This window comes from Oxyura jamaicensis, chromosome 7, assembly GCF_011077185.1.
Source record: "Oxyura jamaicensis isolate SHBP4307 breed ruddy duck chromosome 7, BPBGC_Ojam_1.0, whole genome shotgun sequence".
In the NCBI taxonomy this organism is placed as follows: Eukaryota; Metazoa; Chordata; class Aves; order Anseriformes; family Anatidae; genus Oxyura; species Oxyura jamaicensis.
In genome coordinates, this window is record NC_048899.1 from 23,774,678 (window position 1) to 23,799,306 (window position 24,629).

The window sequence follows — 24,629 nt, forward strand, 5'->3', positions numbered from 1 at the left end:
TCCTGCTCACTGACCACCCCGCTCAGCAGAGCCCTTCAGCAGCTGATTTAAGTCAGTCACATGCCTAAGTGCTTTGCAAACAGTCTCAGAGGTTAAGCACAGCCAGAACCAGCAAGTCATCCGGACTTCAAAGCCCACATCAAACCAGAGATGTCAGAGATACCAGCAAGTGCTGGCAGTGGCTGCCAGAGATTTGGCTTCCTAATTGTTGAGAGGTTTGCATTCAGTCACCCATGTCCCAGTTGCAATCCTCAAATCACAACTGGCCTTGAAAGACAGCATTTTAGCCAGGCTGTATTGTAATCAGTACTTAATGTGCAATGCTCTCTGAAAGGAGCAGTTTTCAAGCTAGCTACAAAAAGCAGCCTAAGCTCTCTTCCAAGGCCCCATCTTCAAGCCATTGTTTCAGTGTTTCATTGCAGCGATAAGCAGGGTTAATATTACCTCCCAATCTCATGCAGCTCTGCATAAGCAAGGTCAAAGTTTTCCTTCCATGAAATAGTAGCACCATCAGCAGCAGAGTCTTTGGGAGAAGAAAGAACATGCAAGGAAGTGTAAATACAAGACAGGTTAGTGTGGATTATAAACTGCATATTTCTAAATTAGTTGAGAATATATTACTTAAAAACAGCAAAAATTACTACTGAGTCCAATTTCACACCGCTCCATCACATCCAGTGCATTAGACCACCAAAAGCCTGAGCTTTCCAGAGGAAGGTGTGGATAAGATGGATTCAAATCTGTTCTTGCTATTTTGGGCTGGAAAGGAACCACATGGACAGTCTCAGGACTTACCCGTGTACAAATGGAAGGGAGATCTATGCCACGTGAGATCTCATTTCATCCAGCACAGGCTATTGAAGCCAGTCACACACCTAGTTACGTGCTGGAGCTACTGAAACCTGGGGAAATGCATGCACGCTGAGCAGCAGCTGTGAGCCCAGTGGTGCAGGAACAGGCATGGAACAGGCATAGAGAGCCTTTCCAGTGGCAGGAGTGGCTCTGAGCATCTCCCAGGCTTTCTCTCCTATTCATACCAGCTCCACGATCAACATTTTAGTGAGACCCCTCAAGTCCTGCTCACCGTGGATGCTTGGCAAGCATCACCCCCTCCTCCCCATACCCACTCACCATACTCTGGGAGCCTCACAAATTCGGATGGGTCACTGGGCAAGCTGATCCCCCAGGGGTTGCTGGCACTCACTCGAAACTGGTACTGGCAGCCTGGGGACAGGTCTTCAATGACAAGGTAGGTGTCCAGAGTTGAGGCCACTGACTGCTGCCAGACCTGTGAGCCTGTGTTGTAGGAAGGGAGAGAAAGAGAGGTGATGGAGACAACCCCAATGTGTGAACTCAGAGCAGGGGACTTGTTCTTGCTGCCCAGAGGTTATATGGCCAAATGCTAGAGGACATTTCATAAACTGCTGTCAACATGAGAACAAGGCACACAGAGGCTCTCTCTCCAATGTGGTGCCCTGGGAGGTCCAAATCCTTGGGGTTTTTAACAGGCAAAGTTAAGGCTGATTTATTTCTGTTAAACCAGAAGGGGACACGAGAAGCCGTTTGGTGTTGCAGACATCACCCCAGCTGTTGAAATGCAGGAGGAAGGAGATGCCCCTCACTTGACTGCTACCAATGGAAGAACCACAACCCAGGGAAAAGCCAATCTGTCCAGAAGTCTAGCTGAGGCTGTGTGCTACCAGGGATGTCTGCAGGCAGCAAGATAAGGCAGGAAAGGAGGAATGACTTTCTGACAGCTCTGCTATGAGAGAAACATTAGAAAAAAAGGAAAAAAAAAAAAGAAAAAATGGAAAAAAAAAAGAAAAAAAAAAAAAAAAAAAAAAAAAAAGAAAAAAGAAAAAAAAAGAAAAAAAGAAAAAAAAAAGAAGAAAAAAAGAAAAAAAAAGAAAGAAAGAAAAAAGGTAGGAAGCAAGTCCCAGGCACTTTACTTGCTTTAACCCAGTGGAGGAAACAGAAAAGTCTGTAATATATGAGAAGTTGGGCAGTATGATAGGAGGGCTTCTTTTGGCTTTCTACTTTGGGATCTGTGAGCAACAGATAATCACACTCCAGCGGTGGCAAGGATGCTTTGGGACCTATTGTCCCATAAAGCAGAATTACTTTGGTCTCATTTTCTCGGCTAGTGAGCACAGCTGAAAACACTTACCTTCTTCTCTGTACTCCACAGTGTAGCCTGAAATGGTGCAATTGCCTGTACTGGAGGGGGGCAGCCAGCGAAGGATCACAGAGGTGCAGCTTCTCTCCTGAGCAATGGGGCGGTTTGGGGCAGCCGGGACACCTTGGGGAGAGAAAACAGGCACCCAGTCCAGCATCACGTCAGCAAGCCTTTAACTGAGGAAAACAAGTATTCCTGTGGACTTCACTGAGCAGCAGTGAGGTGGGGAGGTGGTTACCCTCAAAGTGTCCCGAAAACGACAGAAGAAAGCCATTCGGAGTGCGTCTGTGTGTGTGGTGCTTGGTGTGGCAGCAGCGGGTTGACAAACGACCAGCCAGGCTGCTGTGTTTTGCCCAGGGCTCCTTTCAGCGCCGTAGCAGTTAACGCAGCCACTAACTTGTTTGGATAAATTGGGGAAATTATATTTCTAGGGCCAAAGGGGAGAAGAAACAAATCGACTTCACAATGCTGGTGACACTCCTGGGCCGTATTTCACCAGCCAGACATTCGTCTCTGCGCCGTGCCCTTGGACACAGCAGGCAGCCCTCATCTCTCACGTTAACACATCCCTCCCAGAGCTGGAGGTCAGGAGCCATCAGCTCACCATTTTCTATTCAATACAATTACCTGGGTCACTAATCACAGCGCTGAGGACTCAGGCTGGGTTTGAATCCCAGCAGAAGGGTTCACCCAGGCCCAAGCTCCCCGAGCCCCGGGAAGCAGCACTGCGAGCAGGATGCAGGAGCTGAACTCCTGCCAGTGCACTTCCAGTGCTCAGATGTGATGCTTACATTCGGACAACTTAATCAACGCGAAGAGCCCGCGATGCCTTCAGCCAGCAGTGGGAGGCTTTGCTGAGGACAGGTTATATTTATCTTAGTTTGCCTGGCACAGCTCCACGCCCGGCTGCCTTTTCACCAGGCATTTTGGCGTGTTCCCGGCCCCTTAGAGGAAAAAGACTGGCTGTGAGGGTCAGGTACGTTACCTTGGACTTTGACTGTGGCTGAGGTTGATGCCGTCCCGTGCTCATTAGCCGCCACGCAGGTGTAAATGCCGCTGTCCTGGGGCATCACGTTACAGATCTTCAACATCAGCTCCCCGGATTCACTGCGGGTGCAGAAGCCCGGATTACAAAGTTCTGTTTCACCTGCTAATGCTTTTTATCCCCACTTCTGTCCTGTCTCGTTACAAACACATGTGCACGAAAATCCTGTTAACTCCTTTCAAGGAGCATCCCGTCATCAATCTAGTACCCAAATGCAACCCCTCCATCTCTCAGGGTTAGGTTGCCATAAAACCTTTGAGCAGAATGGTCCCAACGGCGCCCTGTGGGGGCAAATCTGCCTCTCTGCTGTCATCTCAAAGGAGATTCAGACTCCTGGAGCATGTAATGGTGACCTATGTGGACAGGAGTGTTGGACATTTCACAGCAGCTGGGGATAACAAATGTCAGCGCTGAGTTCTTGGGAGACGCTCAGTCTTTGGGCCAATCTGAGCAAATAAACAGCTCTACTCAACCTAATGAATTTACAGCAGGTCTGCAGCTAGTCAGCTCTTCAACATGCACTGTGGAGTTGGCCTGAATGAAAGGATTTTGCTTATGTAACTGAGCTTGCTGTGCCGGAGACCCCACTTAGAGCCAATAGTAAATTTCCTTGATGGCAAAACTAGAGCGGTTCTTGAATGTGCAAGCCATCGGAAACTGCACAGGGACACGGCTGCCAGTGTAACCGCACGAACACTGCAGCTTCGGCTGGCCTGACAGTGCTGGTTGAGGAACGGGATAGAAACATCCCCTTCCCCCGCAATCCGGACACCAATGCCAGCAGGATTTGTAAGACAGACGCTGATCTGCTGGGCCTCTCTTTGGCAGGCAGCGCCTGCATGGAAAAACAAGCAGGAGGAACGAGACAACGCAAGTGCTGATAGCACACAGCGAGGGACAGCACAGGCAAAAGGCTGATGTAAAACAGAGCCCCGCATGGAAGTACCCCCCCATCCCAGCCCCGGCCAGCAGCCTGAAGATAAGGTTCTACCGATCTAATGGCTAAAAAGGCAATTTGGGGAACCCTGGGGCAGCTTCACAAGGCAACGGTCTCTGAAGGAAGCTCTTGATCAGATGTCTTTTCTATTGTGTTTTTTATTTTTATTTTTTATTATTTTTTATTTTTTGGACATGTAAAATTCCTTCTCTCTTAGTGTTCATTTGTCACTTCTATGGACTTTGTACTCCCTGGGTTTGTCTCAGCCTGAGCCAGCAGTGCTCACAAGTTCACATGAAAGATTGCCTCCTGGAGATTTCCACTTCAATTTGGCCCAAATAACTTATGTAAGCTGCAGATGAGCATCCAGCAGCAGGCTGTTACCTGACCTGAATTCAACTCCAGATCTTTTCAGATCATCCCACTGTTTTCTGTAAAGATGGGCCAGGAACATCATGACAAGCATCTTTCTGTCCAAGCACAGCTGGATGTGGCCTTCCCAGGAGCACATGTAAGCTCTGAGGAGTAGCTGAGGAAAGGCTCAGGAAAACTGTGTGAGTTATCACCTCTGCCTGTGAGATGAGAACATTCCCAATGGTGTGGATAAGTAAATGAAGAAGATTGCAAGCCGATGAGGGCTTGCTCTGCTCTACTCCTGTCCCTACCAAAGGTGAGCACTGTATCAAACCCAAGCAGATAAGCCCCAGCAAAGCGGAGGCAATATTACCCAAAATAATATGGTGGAAACATTAATTGCTTCTGGCTTGCCGCTGGCTCAGAGGTCTTGGCCTTCTGGGGCACAGCACAACCAAAACTCACAACTGCCCACAACACACTTGGTGGAGACAGCCTACATCAACTTGGGAAACTATAAAGCTACCCAAAACCCAGAGTTCAACCCTTTCTAGCTGAAGTGTAGCTCAGTGATGTGCCAATTCACCATGTCAGCCTCAATTAACTGCATTTCTAATGAGTCTTGTAGCCCGGCTGGTGCCATATTTGAGGAGGACATGACCATCATGACCAGTTGTGTTGGGATCCAGAGGTGGGACCTTACCAGGATGTCACCGTGTAGGTGGCTGTGCTGTTGTCATTGTCAAGAATGTTTTGATCTGGTCCTTTCCAGGTTATAGTTGGTTTGGGACGTCCACAGACTTTGCACTGCAGCATCACCGTGTCGCCGAGCAGGCAGGTGATATCCACTAAAGGCACAAGAAACTCTGGAGCCACTGGAGAAGAACATAGGCAGAACACCTTCTTTTAGTGCACAGGAGAGGATGTTACCCATGCAAGTCTGGATAACACATTATAGGATCAATTGTGGTTTGCTTTTGTAGAGGGGTGATGTGTCAGGGTTAAGCACTGAAGATCTGGGTCCCAAATGGATTATCCCAGAGTTGTTAGTGAAACTCCACCTTCACTAAGAGCCAACTGCCCACAGCCCAGGGAAGGAGGTAGCAGGGACTGGCTGGGCCTAGGTCTGAGCTCTGGCAGGAAGGTGAGGCTTGGTGAAGGCATGTTTGGTGAGGGTTGGGTTTGGGGCACTCAGTGCATGGTCTCAGGCTCTGTGAGCCCACCAGCAGATTGTTGAAGAAGAGTTGCCTCTGCTGTGAGCCCTGCTGTGTGGGACTAAATCCCAGCTGCTGGCTCACCCCTCAATGCAAGTCAGTGCACAGCTGTCTTTAACTCACCTTCTTGAATGAAATTGGGGTTGATTATCTGAAAAATACAAAGAAATAATACATATAAAGCAATTATTTAGTTGTCTGGACAGTTACAGAGAGACATCTGGTTTCACAAGGCAAGGTGGTGGGGCTGACCCAAACTGCAGAAACACCGACCAGTGGGCTCAAGCAGTCTCAACAACTGGCAAACACAGCAAGCTCTGGTGACAACTGAACAAGCCCGTGCACAGTTGAAACAGTAAATGACAGCTACAGTTTCTGGAAGGCTTATAAAGCAGACTCTGTGTGAACTGCATCGCAGGTAGCAGGCACAACACCAAGGCTGAGGAAGGTGACCGTACTTTCTCATTGCTTAGGTGATGCTCAAGCCATTAATTGCTTTCCACCTGGATGTGGTTTGTGCCCCCCTGTGCCCAGCTCCAGACCCACATCACACAGCACCTGCAGCCACCATGCACCTGGGGCACCTCACCTGCGCTCTGGCCACTAACCAGCTGTGGGGAGCTTCTGCTCAGCTTCAGGGGAAAAAAAGGTAAAGTGCTAAAACAGAAATACTGGCTTCTTTTTGCCTACTGACAAATATCAGTCCTGCAACAGCTCATGGCCTATAATGAGTAAAATATCACTTGTTTCATTGGCTTGCTGGAAACTTTAAAACTTGAACCTGGAATTGGATAACTGAGAGTTATTTTGTCCAACTTGTTAATTGATCAAGTTAGCAAAGACTTGAAAAGCTAATGTCTCACCATAGCATAGATATATGTGCTACTTACATCTTGCTAGTCCTAGAAGAAAAGTTGGGGGATAGCAAAGACAATAGCGGTAAGTTCTCACCCACAGCATCAACTCTAACTATGTAATGGTGTACCCTAGAATAGAGGTTTTAGCCTCATTAACTGGTTCAATAATCCAATAAGGTCTTGTTATCCAAAGTCACACTAATAAATACCAAGTACCATAAACACCAGAGCAGTTATCTCACCTTGTTTCTTTGTTACTGTTCATTTCAGAGCTATTTTGGAAGATGTCAGTGAAGCTGTGACCTAATTCATGGTTTGCCAAAGCTGACGGGAGTTATTGCAGTGGTCAGAAACCAGGCCATGAGGCAGAAGCAACAAGCCTTCAAACACATAGATGCATCCTTGAGATTCATATTTATTTTGGAGAGTTATAAATAGCTTTCCAAGGTGTATGGCTCAAGGTGCCATTCAAGGAGGCACTGGAGTGCATTCAGATTAATTTTGGCTGCATAGTCCTTCTGCATAGCCCTAGGCTAAGCTCTGGTACCAGCAATCAGCCCCCAGGCTCTGCTTCCCCCATCCCCAGCAGAAAGCATGAATGGATGAGTCCAACATGGACTCCCGCTCACACGGGCATTTTCTCCCATGGAAACATACCTTCCAGAAATTCCTCATTGTCTGAGACTGCAACTATCCTTTGGCCTAGCAACAGGGAGAGTTTGGTCCTACTGGAATGTATATAGAGACCCCAAATTCACCATACAGGCTGAAGCAACCTGTCAATACCAGTGCTTTGTGCTGTGCTCCAGGGAGGGGTGTGGGCTGGTGGTTGTGGGCACAGCTGTTATGGTCACTACCACATGGCCAGCCCTTCCTTCAGGTCTGGACCTGGCAGGCGAGATGGTTTGGGCTCTCAGGTTCTCCCAAGAGCACTGAGAGTTCAAACATTTCATCCCCAGCAGCCTGGAAGCAGCCGACCTCTCTCTACACCCCTAGAGGTGTACTATTTGAGAACTATTCCTGTAGTCCTCGTATGGCCACACCAGGAACACCTCGGGACACCTCCATGGGGAGGTGGCAGCAGAGCATGTCCCCACTGTGGTGGGATGGCACAGCTCGGCCTGGCTGCACCCACGGGGCCCCAGCACCCCAGTGGCTTTTTGCGTCTCATCCATCGTCCCTGTTGTCACCCTTCCTCCTGCAACTGCTGCCCCGTGAGGCTCAGGACCCACATACAGCTTCCAGCCCCCATGGGCAGGAAGAAATCGGGGTATAAGAGGGCACTGGGTGAAGAAAAACATCTCCCCGCCTGTGGGGAGGGTCGGGGAGACGGCACTTGTGATTAACTTGTAGCATTCACGTGGCACCGCAAAGGAAGAAAAAGCTGTTGTAGGGAGGGAGATTTCCAGCTAGATAACCACCACTTGCCACTTTTCACTAAATGAGACGATCTATTTATCAGATTAGTAACCTGAGGCAGCAGTTCATTTGCACATACATCTTCATTTTTGTAGTTTGTGGCTTAACTGGAGCACACATACATCCTCTGTAGCGCTCCCCTGTCTTCCCTGCAGCGTGCACTAAATTCCCTTATTATTCACTGATTTCTGTCCTGGTAAGATTAGAGATCCTGAGAAAGAAACGCTCCTAACACTTTATATTAATTTTATAGCGCTAAAGGATCCATTAGAAGATACAGCTACAGTGATGCATGTTTTAGATACATCTATAAATAAATAATGCTACAATTTCAATATTTTCTAAGGCACAATCATTTATAATAATTGACTTACCAATGTTGTTTTCCATTGCCTTACCGATGGAATATCATAAAAGAAAATTACCGCTGCTAGATAACATTGGAAGAGTCTAGGGGTAAAATTTACATCTCCTTTGATAAAACTTCAGCTGCTAATTAATAAAATGCTGCCTAACGACACCCCACAGCCATGTCTCAGCTTTCACCTGCTGTAAGCTTAGAGAAAAATAAAGGCCTTTTTGCAAGAGAATGCTAAATGCTACCAACATGATTTAATACATCACTTGATTAGGGAACAGGATTTGCTTAAATCACAGGGTGAGAAGTGCAGAAATAGATAATGAAAGATTCACAGCCAGAAGGCTGCTCTCCTGATCCACACATCAGCTCCATGGGGGTTTGGTGCCTCTCTCTGAAAAGCATCCAGGTTTCTGGGCAATGGGTGCATGGCAGGAGAGGACAGACTCCATGAAGTCCTCTTCGACTAAGTGAAAGGCCTTTGGAGGCGATTTCTTCATGTGCCAAATTGACTTTTAATTGGAGAGGAGAGCTCCGGAGCGTGGCCCCCTCACCCTCTGAGAACTAAAGCACAGCCTCCTGCAGGTGAGTGAGCTGAAGGGAGATGACAGATTTCTTTACTGTCAGACAAAATACCTGCAGCCGGATCCAGAGTGGACGAAATCTTCTAACTGCATGGCTGGTAGAGTTTGTTTCCCAAACAATGACGGCTAGAAATGGAAACCCTGTGCAAAGTGACAAAGGCAGCCCATGAAGAGGTCTCTGCATGTGGGGTCCAGCACTGACAAGGCAAAGAATGGGAGCTGGAGAGAAGGGGCTGCGGCACACAAATGGGATGACAGGTCAGCATTATTCCATAAAAAATACAGAAATAGACCTTGCTCCTCCCTTCTCCAGCCTGTGTTGTTTCAGGGCTCAGACCAAGAAAGGTCCACATGCCTTTGTGAGTCTAAGTGTCTTTAGTTGCAAAACAGGGTTTGGAGATGATTGCCAAATTCACCTGTAACACCTAAGCCTACTTGCAAAGGGCTCACCAGGCTTTCAGATGTGTCAAGCTGAATTTTTTATGAGTTTGTTTAAACAGTACAAAAGAAGCAGCTTAGTGTTGCAGTCAGACTTCAGAAAAGCAGCACAGATGCTGCATACAGCAACTCAGCACTTTGCACCACTGGATCACATTTTTCCTTGTTTGCCAAGCTCACGTTATAAGCACAGAAAGGCATTTGCATTCATCGCAACAAAGCTGTCCACTTGCAAAGTGACTCCAACCTCTCTGACTCCTTAGCAGAGCATATCTGTCATGTGTATGCACACGCTGCATAAGTGCATCACAAACAGGACAGTGTTTTTCCACACTTTTGCCGACTTGTAAGGCTGGACTGCCAACCAAGCCCTCCATAAAAAGATCCATGCTTTAGCTAAACAGCAGAGGGCATGTTTACTCCAAGGCAAGCAGCTCTGCATTTGGTAAACACCTCATAGCACTTCTTGCTCATCAAGTTAAAATAAAATATTGACTCATTCGCACATGCTGGTAGCAGAGCCAGCAGCAAGCTCCTTGCTCCTTCATTTAAAAAAGAAAAAAAAAAGTAATGGTTCTCAGAAAAAAAAAATAAAAAAGAAAGAAAAGAAGAAGAATTAAACCAGCTGCAATTTGCAGGAAAAGATATTAGTCCCTCTCTGATCAGGTCAACTTCTAATGTGAAAGTTGTAGGGGGAACAAGTCCCCCCCCCCCCCCCCCAAAAAAAAAAAACAACAAAAACCACCACCACCACCAAAAAAACTTCACAAGAGAAATCTCCTGATAAGTGGAGCGAATAAGGATCCCCCCTGTATGTGGGTAGGTGCCACCAATGGGAGAAATTATTTAAAATGAAAGAATGTCCCATAGCACCAGGCCTTTGGTGGGGAAGGGGGATGCCTTCTGGCACCCAGCATGGATGGGCTTGGCTGCCACTGAGAGGAGCCACAGGGGATGCTGGCGCGTCCATGGGTCTGTGCACAGCAGGAGTCCTTTCCCTGCATCAGTGCACTGCTACAGCTCATTTCTCTGACCCAGCCACAGAGCCTGCCACAGGGGTTGGCTTCAGTGGCTGTTGCTGTGGGGTGTCTCTGCTTTTGAAGGCTACCACACTATGATGTGGCACCCTACTGTCTTCCTGCAGATTAAGTAGATCACTTGTTCCTCTTCCAAAAGCTAAACTGCAGCACCTGCGCTGCCAACTGGCTTGACACCTGATGAGCCACCTGCCCACTCCACCTCAGCATCCCTGTCCACCCAGGGCAGCAGGACTCTGGTCACCCCAGGGACATTGGAAGCTTTCAGGATTGCATTTGCTCATGCTGTACCTGTGATAAGAGCCTCTTCCCAGAGTAAGTCTGTGTTGTGCTATGCACGCAAACAGCTATGGGAAAATGATCTGTACCTGGAAAGGCTTTCTTACCAGTACTGCCCGAGAGCAGAGAATGTTAGATGTGCTCTGGAGATGGAAAACTCAAGGCAGAGGGATGAAGGCATTTGCCTAAAGCACTTGGGAATTCCTGGTCTGAGCTGAGAGTTGATGTGAAGCCAATGCTGTATCCACTGAGCCATTGCCTACTCAACCGCTTGGACCATGAGGGTGCTAACACAATATTCTTGCCTGCAGCGTGCTCCCAGTGCTGATCTCCTTTGGTCTCTGGGTAGTCCTGAATGTGCTAAAGTGTCATAACTGAAAAAAAACGATGATGAAGCCCAACCTACATACCTTGGCAATATCCCAGCTCACTAACCTCCCGATGGCACTTCCAACAACTCAGGGTGGGCCTGGACTTCATCGCACCTTTGCAGGGCTAAGAAGCAGGAACAAACACACTGGGTGTTGGCTGCCTGTTGGTCAGGATTACTTGCAATGCACCGCAGCTGGCATCGCCCTGTGCAAAACAAGATGTCAGGTCCCTACAGGTGAGGTCTGCTCCAAAGCCTGGAAGCTGAGTTTAGTGAGCCTCAGCTCCATCAGGTCTTCTGACTGCTGAGAGGACATCTGCTCAGAGAAGAGAGGTAGCCTGATGGGATCTGCACAGGTGACTTATGACCTCCTCAGCAGTATTGAAACCCCACAAGGTGTTATGACACTGAGCTGTACGACAATTAGTTGTGTCATTGTCCAGGACCCCAGACATGGGTGTGGACGATATTCACTGATTCACAAGGACATACACCTTCTTCCCAGAAGGAGAACTGCCTGTCCCTGTGCAATTACCTACAGACACATGGAAAGGGACTCTCTGATCTTTCTTAAATACAGGTTACTCTTACCCTTCACGTGGCTACAACTGCTCCTCACATTCCTGCTCCTACACTCCACATGCCTGACAGGTGACTTTACACCTTCTGTTTTGTGTAACAATTGCACAAAATAGAAACTAGAAAACAAAACATATTTCATTTCCATTCTTGTCCGCTTTCATTACATATTGATAAACTACAAGAAAAGAAACAGCCACCAAGAGATACAATTTCTATTCCAAGTTACAAAGAATGGAAAGTTCTCCAGGGCTAGACTGTCCCTATGTGGATAAAAACACAGTAATAGCATTTTAGCTCTTTGAAAACAGTCACGCACAATTCCAGGTTTTTGCTCTCATTATACGTTCTTCACGTTTCTTTCTTTCTTTCTATTTCCCCTTGAAACAAAACAAAGCCAAAGTGCTTCAGTAATCTGGAATCTACTGAACAGATATGTGGTATTTATAAATAGCAAACAAGGCTGGACCTGAAAGACTGCAGCAGCCGTGGGACTCCATGGATATATCATGACCAGCTTACTGACTTCTCACACAGGAAGCAGGCTTGAGGTAAAATTCACTAACACTTCCAACTAATTAATATAGCTTCTTTGCATTTAGAGCCTGCTCTCTCTCTTCTAGCACTGGAAGCATGTTCTCACGTATGACAGTCAGCGTGTTACTGGTGACAGCCCTGTAGGAGAAGCCAGGTGACTCGCCCAAGGCTTTAAGTACAGAGGCCTCCTCCTTAATGATATGGGTAGGCTGCATGCGCCTCTAAATGGTGGTGGTTGGGCCAGGACACAGATCTCCTGCCAACACTCCCACAGACTGTGAAATTGTCAACAAGCTGAGCCTGTGAAACTGTCATGAGCTGAGCCAGGTGTCAGAGCCAGGTCTGCCCCCACCGCAGGCAGCCGGTGACACTCCCAGCCTAGGAGCTTGCCACCTTGCCACGCACCCCTGGAACAGAGGAGGGGGAGCCCAGTGAGAGGCTGGTTTTCACTACGTGCACAGCTTGGGGTAGAGGGTATCACAGCTTTTTAGCAATATTTAAGCACTAGACACAAAGCCAGAAAAGTCAGCTTTTTTTTTTTTTTTTTTTTTTTTTTTTTTTCCTGCAAAATATGGAAATATGGTTAAGGATGTACACCAGCTGCCCCACTCCCTCTGTATCGGCTACTGCCCCCAGGAGAGACCAAAAACACACTGGCTGACTGAGGATTTGACAGTCCTGCTCCAATACTATGTGCAGGCACAAGCACAATCACGGGGCACAAGAACCTGAAAAAGAAAGGGACTAATGTTTCCCCTATGGACTGGGTCAGGCCCAAAGTCTTCTACCATGCCATGGTGAAACTGCCACGGGAAAGGAGCTGGAGGTGGTGATAAATGATTTTGAAAGGACTTGCTAATGTTTCTTTCCCCTCACTGACAAGCCTTAAAACTGGAACCATCACCAGAGGAGAGGAATGCAGACTAGAAAGAGCCTGGAGAGCCCACCAGCCCTGGGAGCTGCCAGAGACCCAGCTGCAGTTCCTCTGAGAAGAGATTTTGCAGCCCATGCTGAGACCTGTGCTGCTGAGGTGTGCTAGCCAGCTGCTCTGCAGTTTAGACATCTCTGCATAGACCTCCTGATGTTCTGCCATCTCTGTCTGACTTCCTCCACAGTTCTCCTGCATGATGAAATCCTGTATCAGGCTCTGGAGGTGGAAAAAGCTTGCCTTGCTTCTGTTTTAATGAGAAAAGGCTTTAGCTCCTGAGGCCTTAATCCAATACATTTCTCACAACACATTTGAAAAGGAACATCACAACATTCATAATAAAGGGACAGGGAGAACAAGATTTCCTTTAGCACACATCCCTTTCTCAAAGATGTATTTACTGATGCCAACACAATTAAAATAGAAGAGAACCTTCAGGTTAATAGCTGAGGTGATGCATCCCAATACACTTCTGCTGTTTTTTAACCCCAGGAGGAAGGTCAGCTTTCTTTTGTGGGATGTTTGTTGTGCGATCTGGCTAACAGCTTCCTGGAGGTGCAATATCCCTCTTCTCCAATGACCTGCTCTACCACCTCTACAAAATCACAGAGTTTTTGCTGAACCTTTTCCTTGTCTGTTTCAGTAGAAAGCTCTTTCAGCCTTGGTACAATGTACACAGGTGTTTAGTATGGTCACCATACACAGAAATATGGGCTCTGCAAAATATTAATTGAGAAGAGCCAGACATACAACTCTCATGATTTTAAGCTCATTCTGGCTCTTTTAACAAGACATGTCATGGTCACTCCACTAAAATCAGTGGCTTCACACTGGAAAAAAGAGTTGTGTAATGCATCACAAGCTGGGTCCACTTATCTGCATTAGTCTTGTCTATGATACAGGTACATTAAAACAACTATTTTTACCAAAGTCTTTCAATACCTTTAGAGAAACGCAATTTTTTCCCATTTTTTAAGTGACATCAACTGCTAGGAAAAAAAAAGAAACTTTTTATTTTCTGATCTAGGTTTAAAGCACCAGCTTGTTGCAACAACTTTTGCTTCAGTAATTCACCACACAAGACTGACTAGCAGCCCAGCATGTGTTGCCAGGACAGTGGGTGTTTTTTAAATAGAGAGCTGCTGCATTTATTGGTAGCTGACAAGCATGCATAATCATTTCATTGAGCGAGGTCCCAGGTGGGAAGCAGTGACTGAGGGCAGCTATGTAAGCCTCCAGCTCATCAAGGACTTGTTCCTCAACTTCCTCCACTGCTGTCACAAAGGCAGCCTGCACTCCAGTTCACTGCTTGGCAAAAACAGAATTGGTGCTTTGTGTGACTCATGTTTAATTGGCACATATGTCCATGAGTGATGCAGACCCACCAGCTCCCCTTCCAGCATAGGCATTTCAAACAGGCACATGTTCTTGGAAAAAATAATGACAAGGATGATTGTCTCTACCTCCATGCTAGTATTGGGGTCAAGGTCATCACACTCTGACTCCTCTGAGCTGTTTGTCTCCTTGTTTGGCAGCATGAAGAGGAAGAAAGAGAACAAGAGGTTAGAGGAGAGATTGGTTAGACAGAGCACAGCAGCAAGGAGTTGTGAGCAGCATGGGGATGGATAACAGGACAGAAAATGTTCCAAAAAAAAAAACCAAAAAAACAAAAACCCAAACCCAAACCAAACCAACAACAAAACAAGAGAAGCAAAGGCGAAGACATGCTTTTGCCAGAGGAGAGGCAGTGATTCCGCAAGTCATTTGGGTAGTACAACAGCAAGGAAGCAGGAGAAGGAAGCCTCGTGACCACCATGCTGCAGCAGCTGCTGCCCTTAGCTCTGGGTGCAAGGGGCAGCCAGGTGGCAGTGGCAGGGCTCCTCTTTGCACATGCCATCTGTTTCACGAGGCATACATGAGGGAAAGCCTCCAGAAAGGAAAACACTTAATCATGGGCTCTCCTTGAGAGGGGTTGATCCATAGTACATGCTCAAGTGTTTTACTGCATCCAGGCTGGGCTTTGGTTGTGTCAAAACCACAACAAGTATTTGTTTGCTTGCCTCTGCTGGGAGGGATAGCCCCAGATTAGTCCTGAGCAGGCCTCATGGTTGGTTTATAGAGATGGATCCTCTCAATTGGAGCACAGTAGTCAGGCACTCAGAGCAGAAGATGGAGCTTAACCCCACCGTTCTCAACCTTTTCCACACTGGGAGATCTCAGAGAGAGAGAGACAGACACGGACACACACACACACATGGACACACACAAAACCCTCTCCTGGCAAGACCGAGTCAGCATCTCTTCCCTGTCTGGTAATATGGAAATAAAAAGGTCATTCAGACCATCTCCCCAGAATGAACTTCTTTAGCATCTCAAGGTTGAGAACCCCTTATCATAATACGTGGGGAAATATTGGCCTGAAGAAAACTCATCAACATTAAAAAGGCAATCATTTTACCCAGTGGCTTTCTCATCGTTGCAGTTGCTCTGATGGAGCTGCAGATTGGGCTAGATCAGAGGTAAGTCATTCACTATTTTCAGTTATTTACACAACAGTTATTTAACGTTATACATAGTCTTTTAATGATGATTACTTACTTGCGTATGGGATGCCAGGAAAAAGAAAATGAAAAACAAAGGCTGCATTTTATCTTGCATGCAAAAATCCTGCTAAAATGGATACTAAAAAAAAAAAAAAAAAAAAAAAAAAAAGATAACTGAAGTGGAAAAAAAAACACAACCCAAAATTGCCGCCCCCTCCTTCTCTCAGGAGAGGATGCTATAGGGGGTGAAAAGGATGGGAAGCAGGAGAGTGGCACACAGCTTTCCGATGGCCTTACTCACTTTAACAGAGACTTTGTTCCCCAGAATATCCTTGGATTTACGTGGCCCATTGGCTTCATTTTTGCCACTGCTCTCCTTTTCCGCCCGCTTTCTCATGCGCAGGGTATGCCATGAACATGACTTCCTGTTGTACCAAAAAACGCAGCAATCAAATGGCAAATCATAGCAGGAAGGAAGGATTTGGAAAGGAGAACCAGCATCCACATTTGCGATTACTGCAATTCCCTAGAAGGTGAAAGCCACCGGCAATACGCCTATCTCTACTTGAGCAATGAGAGTTGAAGTTAAAAAAACAAACCAAAGAGTTCTGCAAAGCAGATGTTGTGCCACACTTGCTGTTTAAATGCATGGAGCAGGAAAAAATATCCCATGATGGAAGCAGGCAACTAGAACTCGGTCAGCTGGTTTCAGGGACTTTGTCTTGCATTGCCACAAACAGAGATTTATTTTATTTTTGCTATAGTTAAAAGGTCAATTCAGTCCTCAGTCTTGTTGGTTAAAAGCAGTGAAACAAATCTAAATAAATGAGAACCATCTTAATAGATTACTTTGTTGAGCAAATAAAAAAATTTAAGAAATTGAAGGTGTTGCTCTCTACATGTTACTCAGAACATGAATAGCTCAGGAAAGGGGAGCTACATCACTAACTTTCCAAGAGACAATTAATTTCCTAGAATGACAAGCTCTGCTCTGCCTCTCAAGACCAATAATTTCCCATTAGTGTAATATTTGATTTTGCCAATCTGGATAGAGAGGACATCAATCAGTCCATGCTTTTTGACTAGAATCACAGCAGGCATGATTTCCAGAACATTTTTCACCCCTCATTACTGTGCCTATGACCTTAACTCTTGGAAAAAAGAAAAAAGACCATGTCACCCTTTGTAAGAGCAATGCTGTGTTGACAACAGAAATTGCATATCAAAGCAGACGTAAAAAAATCAAGGAAAAAAAAAACAAAAAAAAACACAACAAAACACTTCTCAATATGGAATTCATTTGGTTTAAATAGTGGGCAGGCTGGGGGGGTTTGGGAAGTGGTATGTTGTCCAAAGCTGAAAGCTCTCAAAACAGCAGTGTGATGAGCTGGGATCCAGGTTCAAAGCATCTGCCCACCTTTAAGTCATGCAAATTTTATTTGCATGTTTTAAGCCCAATGTTTGGCACATGTCATGTCAAGTCTACAGTACCTTGATACATTTTACAAAGCAAGTTGCATGTAATCCAACGATCACCTGCGATGCCAATAAAATGCAGTATGTTAGCAAGGTAGGACTCGAAGGACACCCCACACAGCTGATGCTCCCCAATGATCACTGACGATGATTCATAAGCATCTTTTTGTATTTCAGCACCTGTCTGGAGCTGTACAATAGCTCATTTTTTAAAAAAGTAAACCCAAGGGCCTCCCAGCATCTGGCTGCACTGACATAAGACCAAAATGGTTCATAGTGACTGTTTTTGACATGGCAGCACTGTGGCCCAGGTCCCCACCAGTGGCATGGAGCTGGCAGCTGGCATGGGCAGTCGTGTATTGGCACAAGGAGCACCAACACTCCCTGCACGCCCTGACTGGACAGGACGGGTTGCTTGGTATTGGGCATTTTTGGGGGAGGTCTGCACTAGGTGTGCAGACCAGGGGACATTATCCAGCACTTCAGGACTCTTATATTTTCCTTTATGATATGATTAAGAGTCAAGGATGTGGCTGATGGACTCCCTGACCCTCACCTATCATGATGGCAACAATACTGGATCAAACATTTTGTGTACAGTATTTGTCAACAGAAGAAACAGTTTTATTACTTTTAAGTCCATGTGATCTGGCAGACTAGACAGGGCTGAAAACACCTGCATTTTTAACCCATAGGATTTATATTAGAAAGTCATTCAAGCTTCCTTTCAGTTGCAAGGTTGTTTTAGCTCTTTGAGTCTGAAAACATGATTTAAGAGTTTAAGTGCCACTGCAATGAGAGAGAAGTGCAATGCATGTGTCTTTCAATTCTGGTATTCCTTCCTGGCCCCAATTCATATGACTATATTGCAGAATTTGACTGCACAGCTGCCATGAAATCAAAGTCTTCCACCAGGAGCCCAGTGCTGGGGTGAATGTAAAGGCACATGTTTGCAGATTGTGGTTAGAGGGGAACCCAGGAATAGCTGTGGCACACGAGCAAGAGATGTGCTGAGCAATTTCTTTGGCTTAACATTTCCTTTGCAATAGCATTCAATAGTATTCCTGAGATCAGTGACTGATGGGTCAAGTCACCCTATTTCTTAACTGAATCTTTAGCAGATACCAAATTATTACTTTTAGTGAAGCTGTCACAAAATCCTTCCTCACATTCAGTTCTGCACCTCAAGGCACTCATGTAAGATAACAGAACTTGTAGCATACACCATGCATTACCATGTAGTCATTTTAGATGTTAAAAGAAATCAACCGGTATTACTGAAAAGAGGGTTGTACCTTCTGTATTTAATACCAAAAAACCACTTTCTTGCATTAGTCATTTCAGACTGACAAATTTCTAAAAATCAAAAAAGAAAAATATATATCCACACATTTGTTAAATAAACAACAAAATGTTATAAACAAAACAAAACTAAACGAAAAAGGGTCAAACTAGTTCTTTTACCTCATTAAAACATGCTCATGGTGAAAATTTATTTTACATATTTAAAATAGTACATTTAAAATTAGTTACATTACAGGTACAATGATGAACATTGCGACTATCCATTATATTGCACAACCTGACTTCATCAATATGAGTTTGTTTCTTTTCTTTTTTTTTAAATAGTGCAAAATACTTTATACAGGAATGTACTTGGATGGGGGTCTTGCAAACCAAAAAATATTTTACAAAAGTTACTGCGAACAGAAAAAAAAAGAACAAACCAAAACAAAAATAATAATAAAAAAAAAGATACAAGCTGTACAAGGAAATTGCCATAGACAACAAAATCTCTCCTCTTAGAGAAGCGAACCTCAGTCCAACACAGGGCCTGATTATTTTTTTGCTAGATGCTGTTATAACCAATATATAGATTAGCAACTTAATACAACATAAATATAAGTCCAGTCCAAGCAGGTCCATGTTGGTGTAAAATGGTGTAACGTAAAATATGTCTTTAACCATCTATGGTTTTATTTCTCTCCAAAGTATAAACAAAACCCCACAAAACAAAAATAAGCCAAACCCAAGCTATCCACCATGGCTGCCCGATGCTGTGGATTGACCACTCAACTTGTTCCAATGGCACTGTAGATAAAAATCAGCAGGAATTCCCTACCATTTGGGTTTGTTTATTTTTATTTATTTATTTATTTTCCTCAAAAAATCCACATAGTGCTCCCAGCGAAGCCAACATGGCACTTACTTGATGCTTCCGTCGCTACTATCTGTGGTGGATTTAGTGAGGGGAGCCAAGATATTGCCAGGGATCCATCCTTCAGCAGCCGGAGAGTGGTCGTTTGCAGGCTGGTACACCAGGAACATGTTCTGCTGGTTGATAGCGAGGATCTGAACCACCTCTCCTTGATTCACACAGATCTCATCCTCCTTCAGTGCATAGTAATCTTTTATCACCACCATGGAAGAGGTCCCATTGCACCCTCCCAAATCAGTCTGTGGAAGTGGACACAAGAGAAACCTGGTGAGCAGGTGGTGCTGAGGAACCTGCCTTTTCTGGCAGCAGTCACAGCAAGCACTTCATTTCCAGCCTAACTGCACCAGGGAAAAAGATACAAAACACATGCAAGTTCACATAGGTAGAGGAGGATTTTAGGCATCAGCAGGAACCTGATACAAACCAGCCTCCTGCTTCAGATTAGATTTCACAGCTGTTCTGAAGGTGACAGTGCCCTAGCAGCGTACTCATTTGCGTGGCATTGCAGATGAACTACCTGTGCTGAACCAAATGCGGGGAAAGACCAATGAAGGCTCACATTAGAAGCCAAATGAATACTCACACATTTCATTGATCTTAAATATAGTCGTACTGGAAAGTGGCTTTGGTCAACCGCAGCCAGCAGCTGGGTCCAAACACCACTGACAGCTACTGCCTCCGTGGTGGTTTGTGTGAATTGTGTTGGGGCAGTGCACACGCACCTGGATTACAACCTTCAGCTGGCACCCTCGGAGCTGTTATATGAGAAAAGGTCTAAACTATTTAAACCATTGGGGTAGACCTCTTCAGGAATGGGTGGTTAATGGATATTAAAGAGGTCTGAATATTGCTGTTGGCGAAACTGCAAATGGAAATTCAGTTCACCAAGTCTGCAAATGTGGTGCCCTGAAGAACACTGGGGTCAGGTCTCCAGGCAGGCTGTGTTCCAGATACCCAGCTGAAGAGCCAACTGCCTGAATGCCAGAGCTTTCATAGTCTCCATTTAATTTCAAATCACATTTCACACCATTGCTTTGGTATGTTGATTCCTGTTGACCTGGTTAGCTGATAAGTAAAGCTAACGTCACCAGTGGTCTATGGTACAAGAAATGGACTACGAGATCATGTTTTACCAGATGAGTTCAGTACCTTGCTTTGTTCGTACTTGTCTCCGGGCTGTGAATGTTCATACCCTGTGCTGCCGTTGGAGGTAGATATCTTCAGGGGTGGGAGAGAGGGATTACGGCTTGTAGCCTTCAAAGGCTTCTCAGACCCTACTGGAACAGAAGAATAGGGTCTGCTGTTGGGCTGAGAGACCCTACCAGTCTGGGGCCTCAGCACTGCTGAGCTACTTTCTTTGCGTTGGTACTCTATGGGAGACTGTAGCGCTGCAAAAGAGGACAAGAATTAGCAATATGCTTTCAATGACATTGAAAAGGGATGTAGGGAGTGTGGGGGGTGACTCAATTGGAGCAGATACATAAATTGCAAAACAAACAGGCACAGAAAATGCCACCCATGGAAGCACATGGCACGTTCACAGCTGGACAGGATGCAAGTGTGTCACGCTGTACTGTGCATGAACTGAACGCAGCAGTCCATGCTACTGGGAGGAACGGCTTCTCTAACAAGCACAGTGGGCTAACTTATTTGCCATTCACAGCACATGTAATTGACCTCAGTTTCTTTGAAATTGCACAAACGAAGTATCAGAAAAATAATCCTGAAAAAAAAGTCTGAATAAGAGATGTACAGCTTTTTTATAGTGAACTTTGCTTATCATCAGGAAACACAGATTAAGACCCATAAATCTCATTTGTGTATTCCCATGAGAGCTTGACTACTAAATTCTCTTCAAATATGCTGCACTGAAACTTTTCTCCTTATGCATTTTCTGTATTAATTACTTTGGCTCAAAGAAACCACTGGAAATGACCAGCAAGTTAAGAAGTATAGATGGTACAACAATATCAATTCCAGCAGCCCAGACCTCTCCAGAAGACACCCAAAAGCGACATTAAACAGCTTCACAAGCCTTTAAAAAAGACTGCTTGTGAAAGAGTACATTTTTGTAGTCATGGATAGAGTTTACACTCTGGGAAAAGGAAGGACAAAAATGCCAGATGGTGAAGAAATAAAGAATTTGATATGTTTGGAGGAGAAGGGACAAGGGTTGGGACTCACATGGGATGGGAAAGAGACAGATTTACTAGGCTCAGACTCCCATCCCCAGACCTATGGGTTTGTTTTCTACATGTCATGTGGCTTTAAAGGGTGATTTATAGGCAGTTAATGCTGTGTACATGCATCAGACTAAACCTACTGGAATGCGGAGAGACTAGTCTAGCAAGAGGCAGACAGGAGGACATAATGTCACAGCATTGGCCCAGCCAGGGAACCACAACAGAAGGAATGTCTTTCCCAGCATGAGGAAAAGGAAAGACAAACAGAAAGGCTCAGCACCACACAACATACTCTCTAATGTTCCCTTTCCAGAGAAAGGCAGGGATGGTCCAACAAGAAACCACTTGATACTAGAGAACAAGAGACTAAAAAAATCAAGAAGGAGGCCAGACCACTGTTTTCTTCAAAAGCGCACATATTTTAACATAGACCTGTAGCAATCTGAAAGATTAATTGGCTCAAAAGCCTATACAGTGACCCTTGCCACAGAAGTGACTTGTGTTTCTGCCATAGGGACTACCCATTTCACTCGCTTACCTCAAGAGCCGCTGAAAATGCTTTGGTCCTGCTGCAGATCAGCCACTGAGGAGGAGGAAGGTTGGGGACATCTTTGACAGTGATTTTTCTAGTATATACAGCAGATCAGGCCGCAAGATCTTTAGCAATAAGACCTGCATGAGTACTCCTCTAACTTGAAACAATACATCCTAATCAGTGCCTTTAAAGGGTGCTCAGCTTGGAGCCCACTGGTGGCTACTAATTCCACAGTTAACTATGACAGTGATGCCTGGCTTCCAGTCTCCTATTCAACATCTGTTAGTATTCTTACAGGCTTCTGGCAAAAATCAATGTCCGTGTACTTGCTCTCTCTCAAAAAAAAGTGTCATAAAACACGATAAGAAAAAGTTACCAAAAAATGGCATTTTTCATAAGAAATATTTCCATTGTTGACATATTTTCTTTATCCATTGGTGACATTTTCTTTATACCCTGCTTCTTAAAAGTAAAATTAGAGAGCAGTCGCTACAGGCAATCATTTGCTGCACACTCTGTTTCTTGAGCTTGGAAGCTTTTGTTATTCCAAGGGAAACTATGAAAAGCTTGAATATCACAGCGTAATTGCACTAAGTTTTATGTTTACAAACTGACTATACAAATACTATGGTTTGTGCATGGTGCCTTACTCTCTATGGCTTCCCAGTTAAAGACAGAAAATCAGAGACAGCTTGGGAAGAACTCACAGGGAATATCTTGTTATTAAGTTTACGTAGCATTGGCTCAATGTAGATTTAATATGATTTTAAGGACAGCAAACATCCGCTTTAATGAAATGCAAAGCTAAAGAACGTATTTAAAGATTAGTCAACCTCAGTGAGATTACCTCCTAAAAGCCACTTAAATTGTTCTAAACTGGACAAGCTCTACTGAATACTATATCATTTTCTTGGACCTTATTTACAGGTTTAAAGTAAATCCTTAAGCCTGTGTTTTCATATAAATCTAGTTTTACTTCTAGCTTTACAGATACTGAAGATTTTATTCCTAACCCATCATGTTCCTTGCTGGCCTCACAGAATAAACAGGGACTATGAAGATGCTTCAGTAGAAAAAGGAACTCACAGGGAAGTAAGTCCTGGGAGGACAGGAGGGAAAAAATTAAGAAAAAAAAAAAAAAAGAAAGACTTGGAAGGGACACAAAACCACTGCAGTAGTGTCTATGGAGTCCTCACTAGGTTTACAGAAAAAATTCTGTAGCTGAACATTACTGGAACTTACTTTTATTCCAATAATCCCTCATTCAAAGTCAACTGCACTGACACAAAACCAGCAAGTTTCGGTATCAGCCAGTCAAACAGGAGAATTCAAGCTGCTCATCTCACCAATCTCTTCAAGGAATCATTTTACAGTGACTGTATGAGGCCCTTTCAATTCCAAGTCATGAAAATCAAACAGCAAGCTTTGGAATCACATGAAACACACTTTCTCTTCTCAGCTCAGCCATAGTTTTCAAACTTCCACAAACTGCCTCTGTAACCCTTTCCCATTTAACTTTTGAGAAGTAAAACTATGCTAAATTAAAATTTATATATATATATATATACACACACACAACTCCACAATGAAGAAAAGAGAAGTTTCGTTTGGAAGTGAATTGAAAGAGACTCTTCAGATTTTGCAACAAAAAAATCCACAAACTGAACACCCCAAATCTAACAATTTGTGCCAAGCCAAAATGTTTTGATTTAAGCTAGTAAATTTCTTTATAGATCATGTATTAAGTTTTTAAATATAGAATGCTTTTTAAAATAAGTTTCAATAAAAAAAAAAGCTGTTTTGAAATGAATAGAACAAAACAATTTTGAAATGAATATAGTATGAAACAATTCTGGAGGCTTCCAAAGAAATAATTCCCACTTTCTTGCTTCCAAACAAACAAGAAGAGATACTATTTTTAATTCTGGACTCTAGTCCTGGTTGATGCTCTTTCCCTTACCCAATTGTGAGCAAGAACAAACTAAAATTGTTAACTGAATGGTTCCTTTTTATTTTCAAAATCTACACTTTTCTTGATCATGGCTGTATTATTATTTTTTTAAAGTAGAAACACTACTTTAATTTGAAATAGTATTTCAAACAACCCTGAATCTATTCCTAAAGCAAAGCTGACAATTTGAAAAGCCCCTTGTTCATGCAGAGCTCCTGTAGTTACCAGGAGAATCAAGCCCAGATGTTTCCTTGCCCTCTCTTTTTGTTGTTGTTGAAAGCAGTTGCTGCCCCATGGAGTTTAGTATGGGGGTTGATGGATGGTGAGGCAGCCTTCATCCCACCTCATGTCCTCAGTTTGTAGCACATGGTGACATTAAGTAAGAGGCTCCTGGGGATATGACTTGCTCTAAGTGGCAGATACTGTGTTGTTACAATGGCATCCTGGTTTTGACATGGTCTTGGGAAAGGATGAGATTTAAAGCCTCTTTACAGAATGGAAAGCAGCAGGTGATATAGCCTTGCATTTTTAAAGAATCTTGCACGAAAGTACCACCACAGCATGTCATTGACACAAGGGGCTTGAGATCTGAACATGAACCTGACTGATGC

General features: G+C 44.6%; 1 protein-coding gene across 14 annotated transcripts in view; it reads right to left on the reverse strand.

The window, feature by feature from the left end:
* The window catches only part of KALRN (kalirin RhoGEF kinase), a 497,542-nt gene that overhangs the window by 8,606 nt on the left and 464,307 nt on the right, over window positions 1-24,629 (reverse strand). For 8 of the 14 annotated variants that reach the window (XM_035331506.1, XM_035331495.1, XM_035331496.1 and 5 more), the window contains 11 exons: window positions 20,499-20,737; window positions 19,341-19,588; window positions 15,957-16,080; window positions 14,576-14,635; window positions 6,335-6,358; window positions 5,850-5,877; window positions 5,216-5,387; window positions 3,162-3,283; window positions 2,168-2,299; window positions 1,132-1,296; window positions 445-523 (listed from right to left, as the gene is read on the reverse strand). In XM_035331506.1, the coding sequence (XP_035187397.1) occupies window positions 445-523; window positions 1,132-1,296; window positions 2,168-2,299; window positions 3,162-3,283; window positions 5,216-5,387; window positions 5,850-5,877; window positions 6,335-6,358; window positions 14,576-14,635; window positions 15,957-16,080; window positions 19,341-19,588; window positions 20,499-20,737 (1,393 nt within the window). Of the gene's footprint in view, window positions 1-444; window positions 524-1,131; window positions 1,297-2,167; window positions 2,300-3,161; window positions 3,284-5,215; window positions 5,388-5,849; window positions 5,878-6,315; window positions 6,359-14,575; window positions 14,636-15,956; window positions 16,081-18,405; window positions 19,589-20,498; window positions 20,738-24,629 lie in introns of those variants that run through there. The other 6 variants (XM_035331509.1, XM_035331508.1, XM_035331505.1 and 3 more) reach the window with 5 other exon arrangements.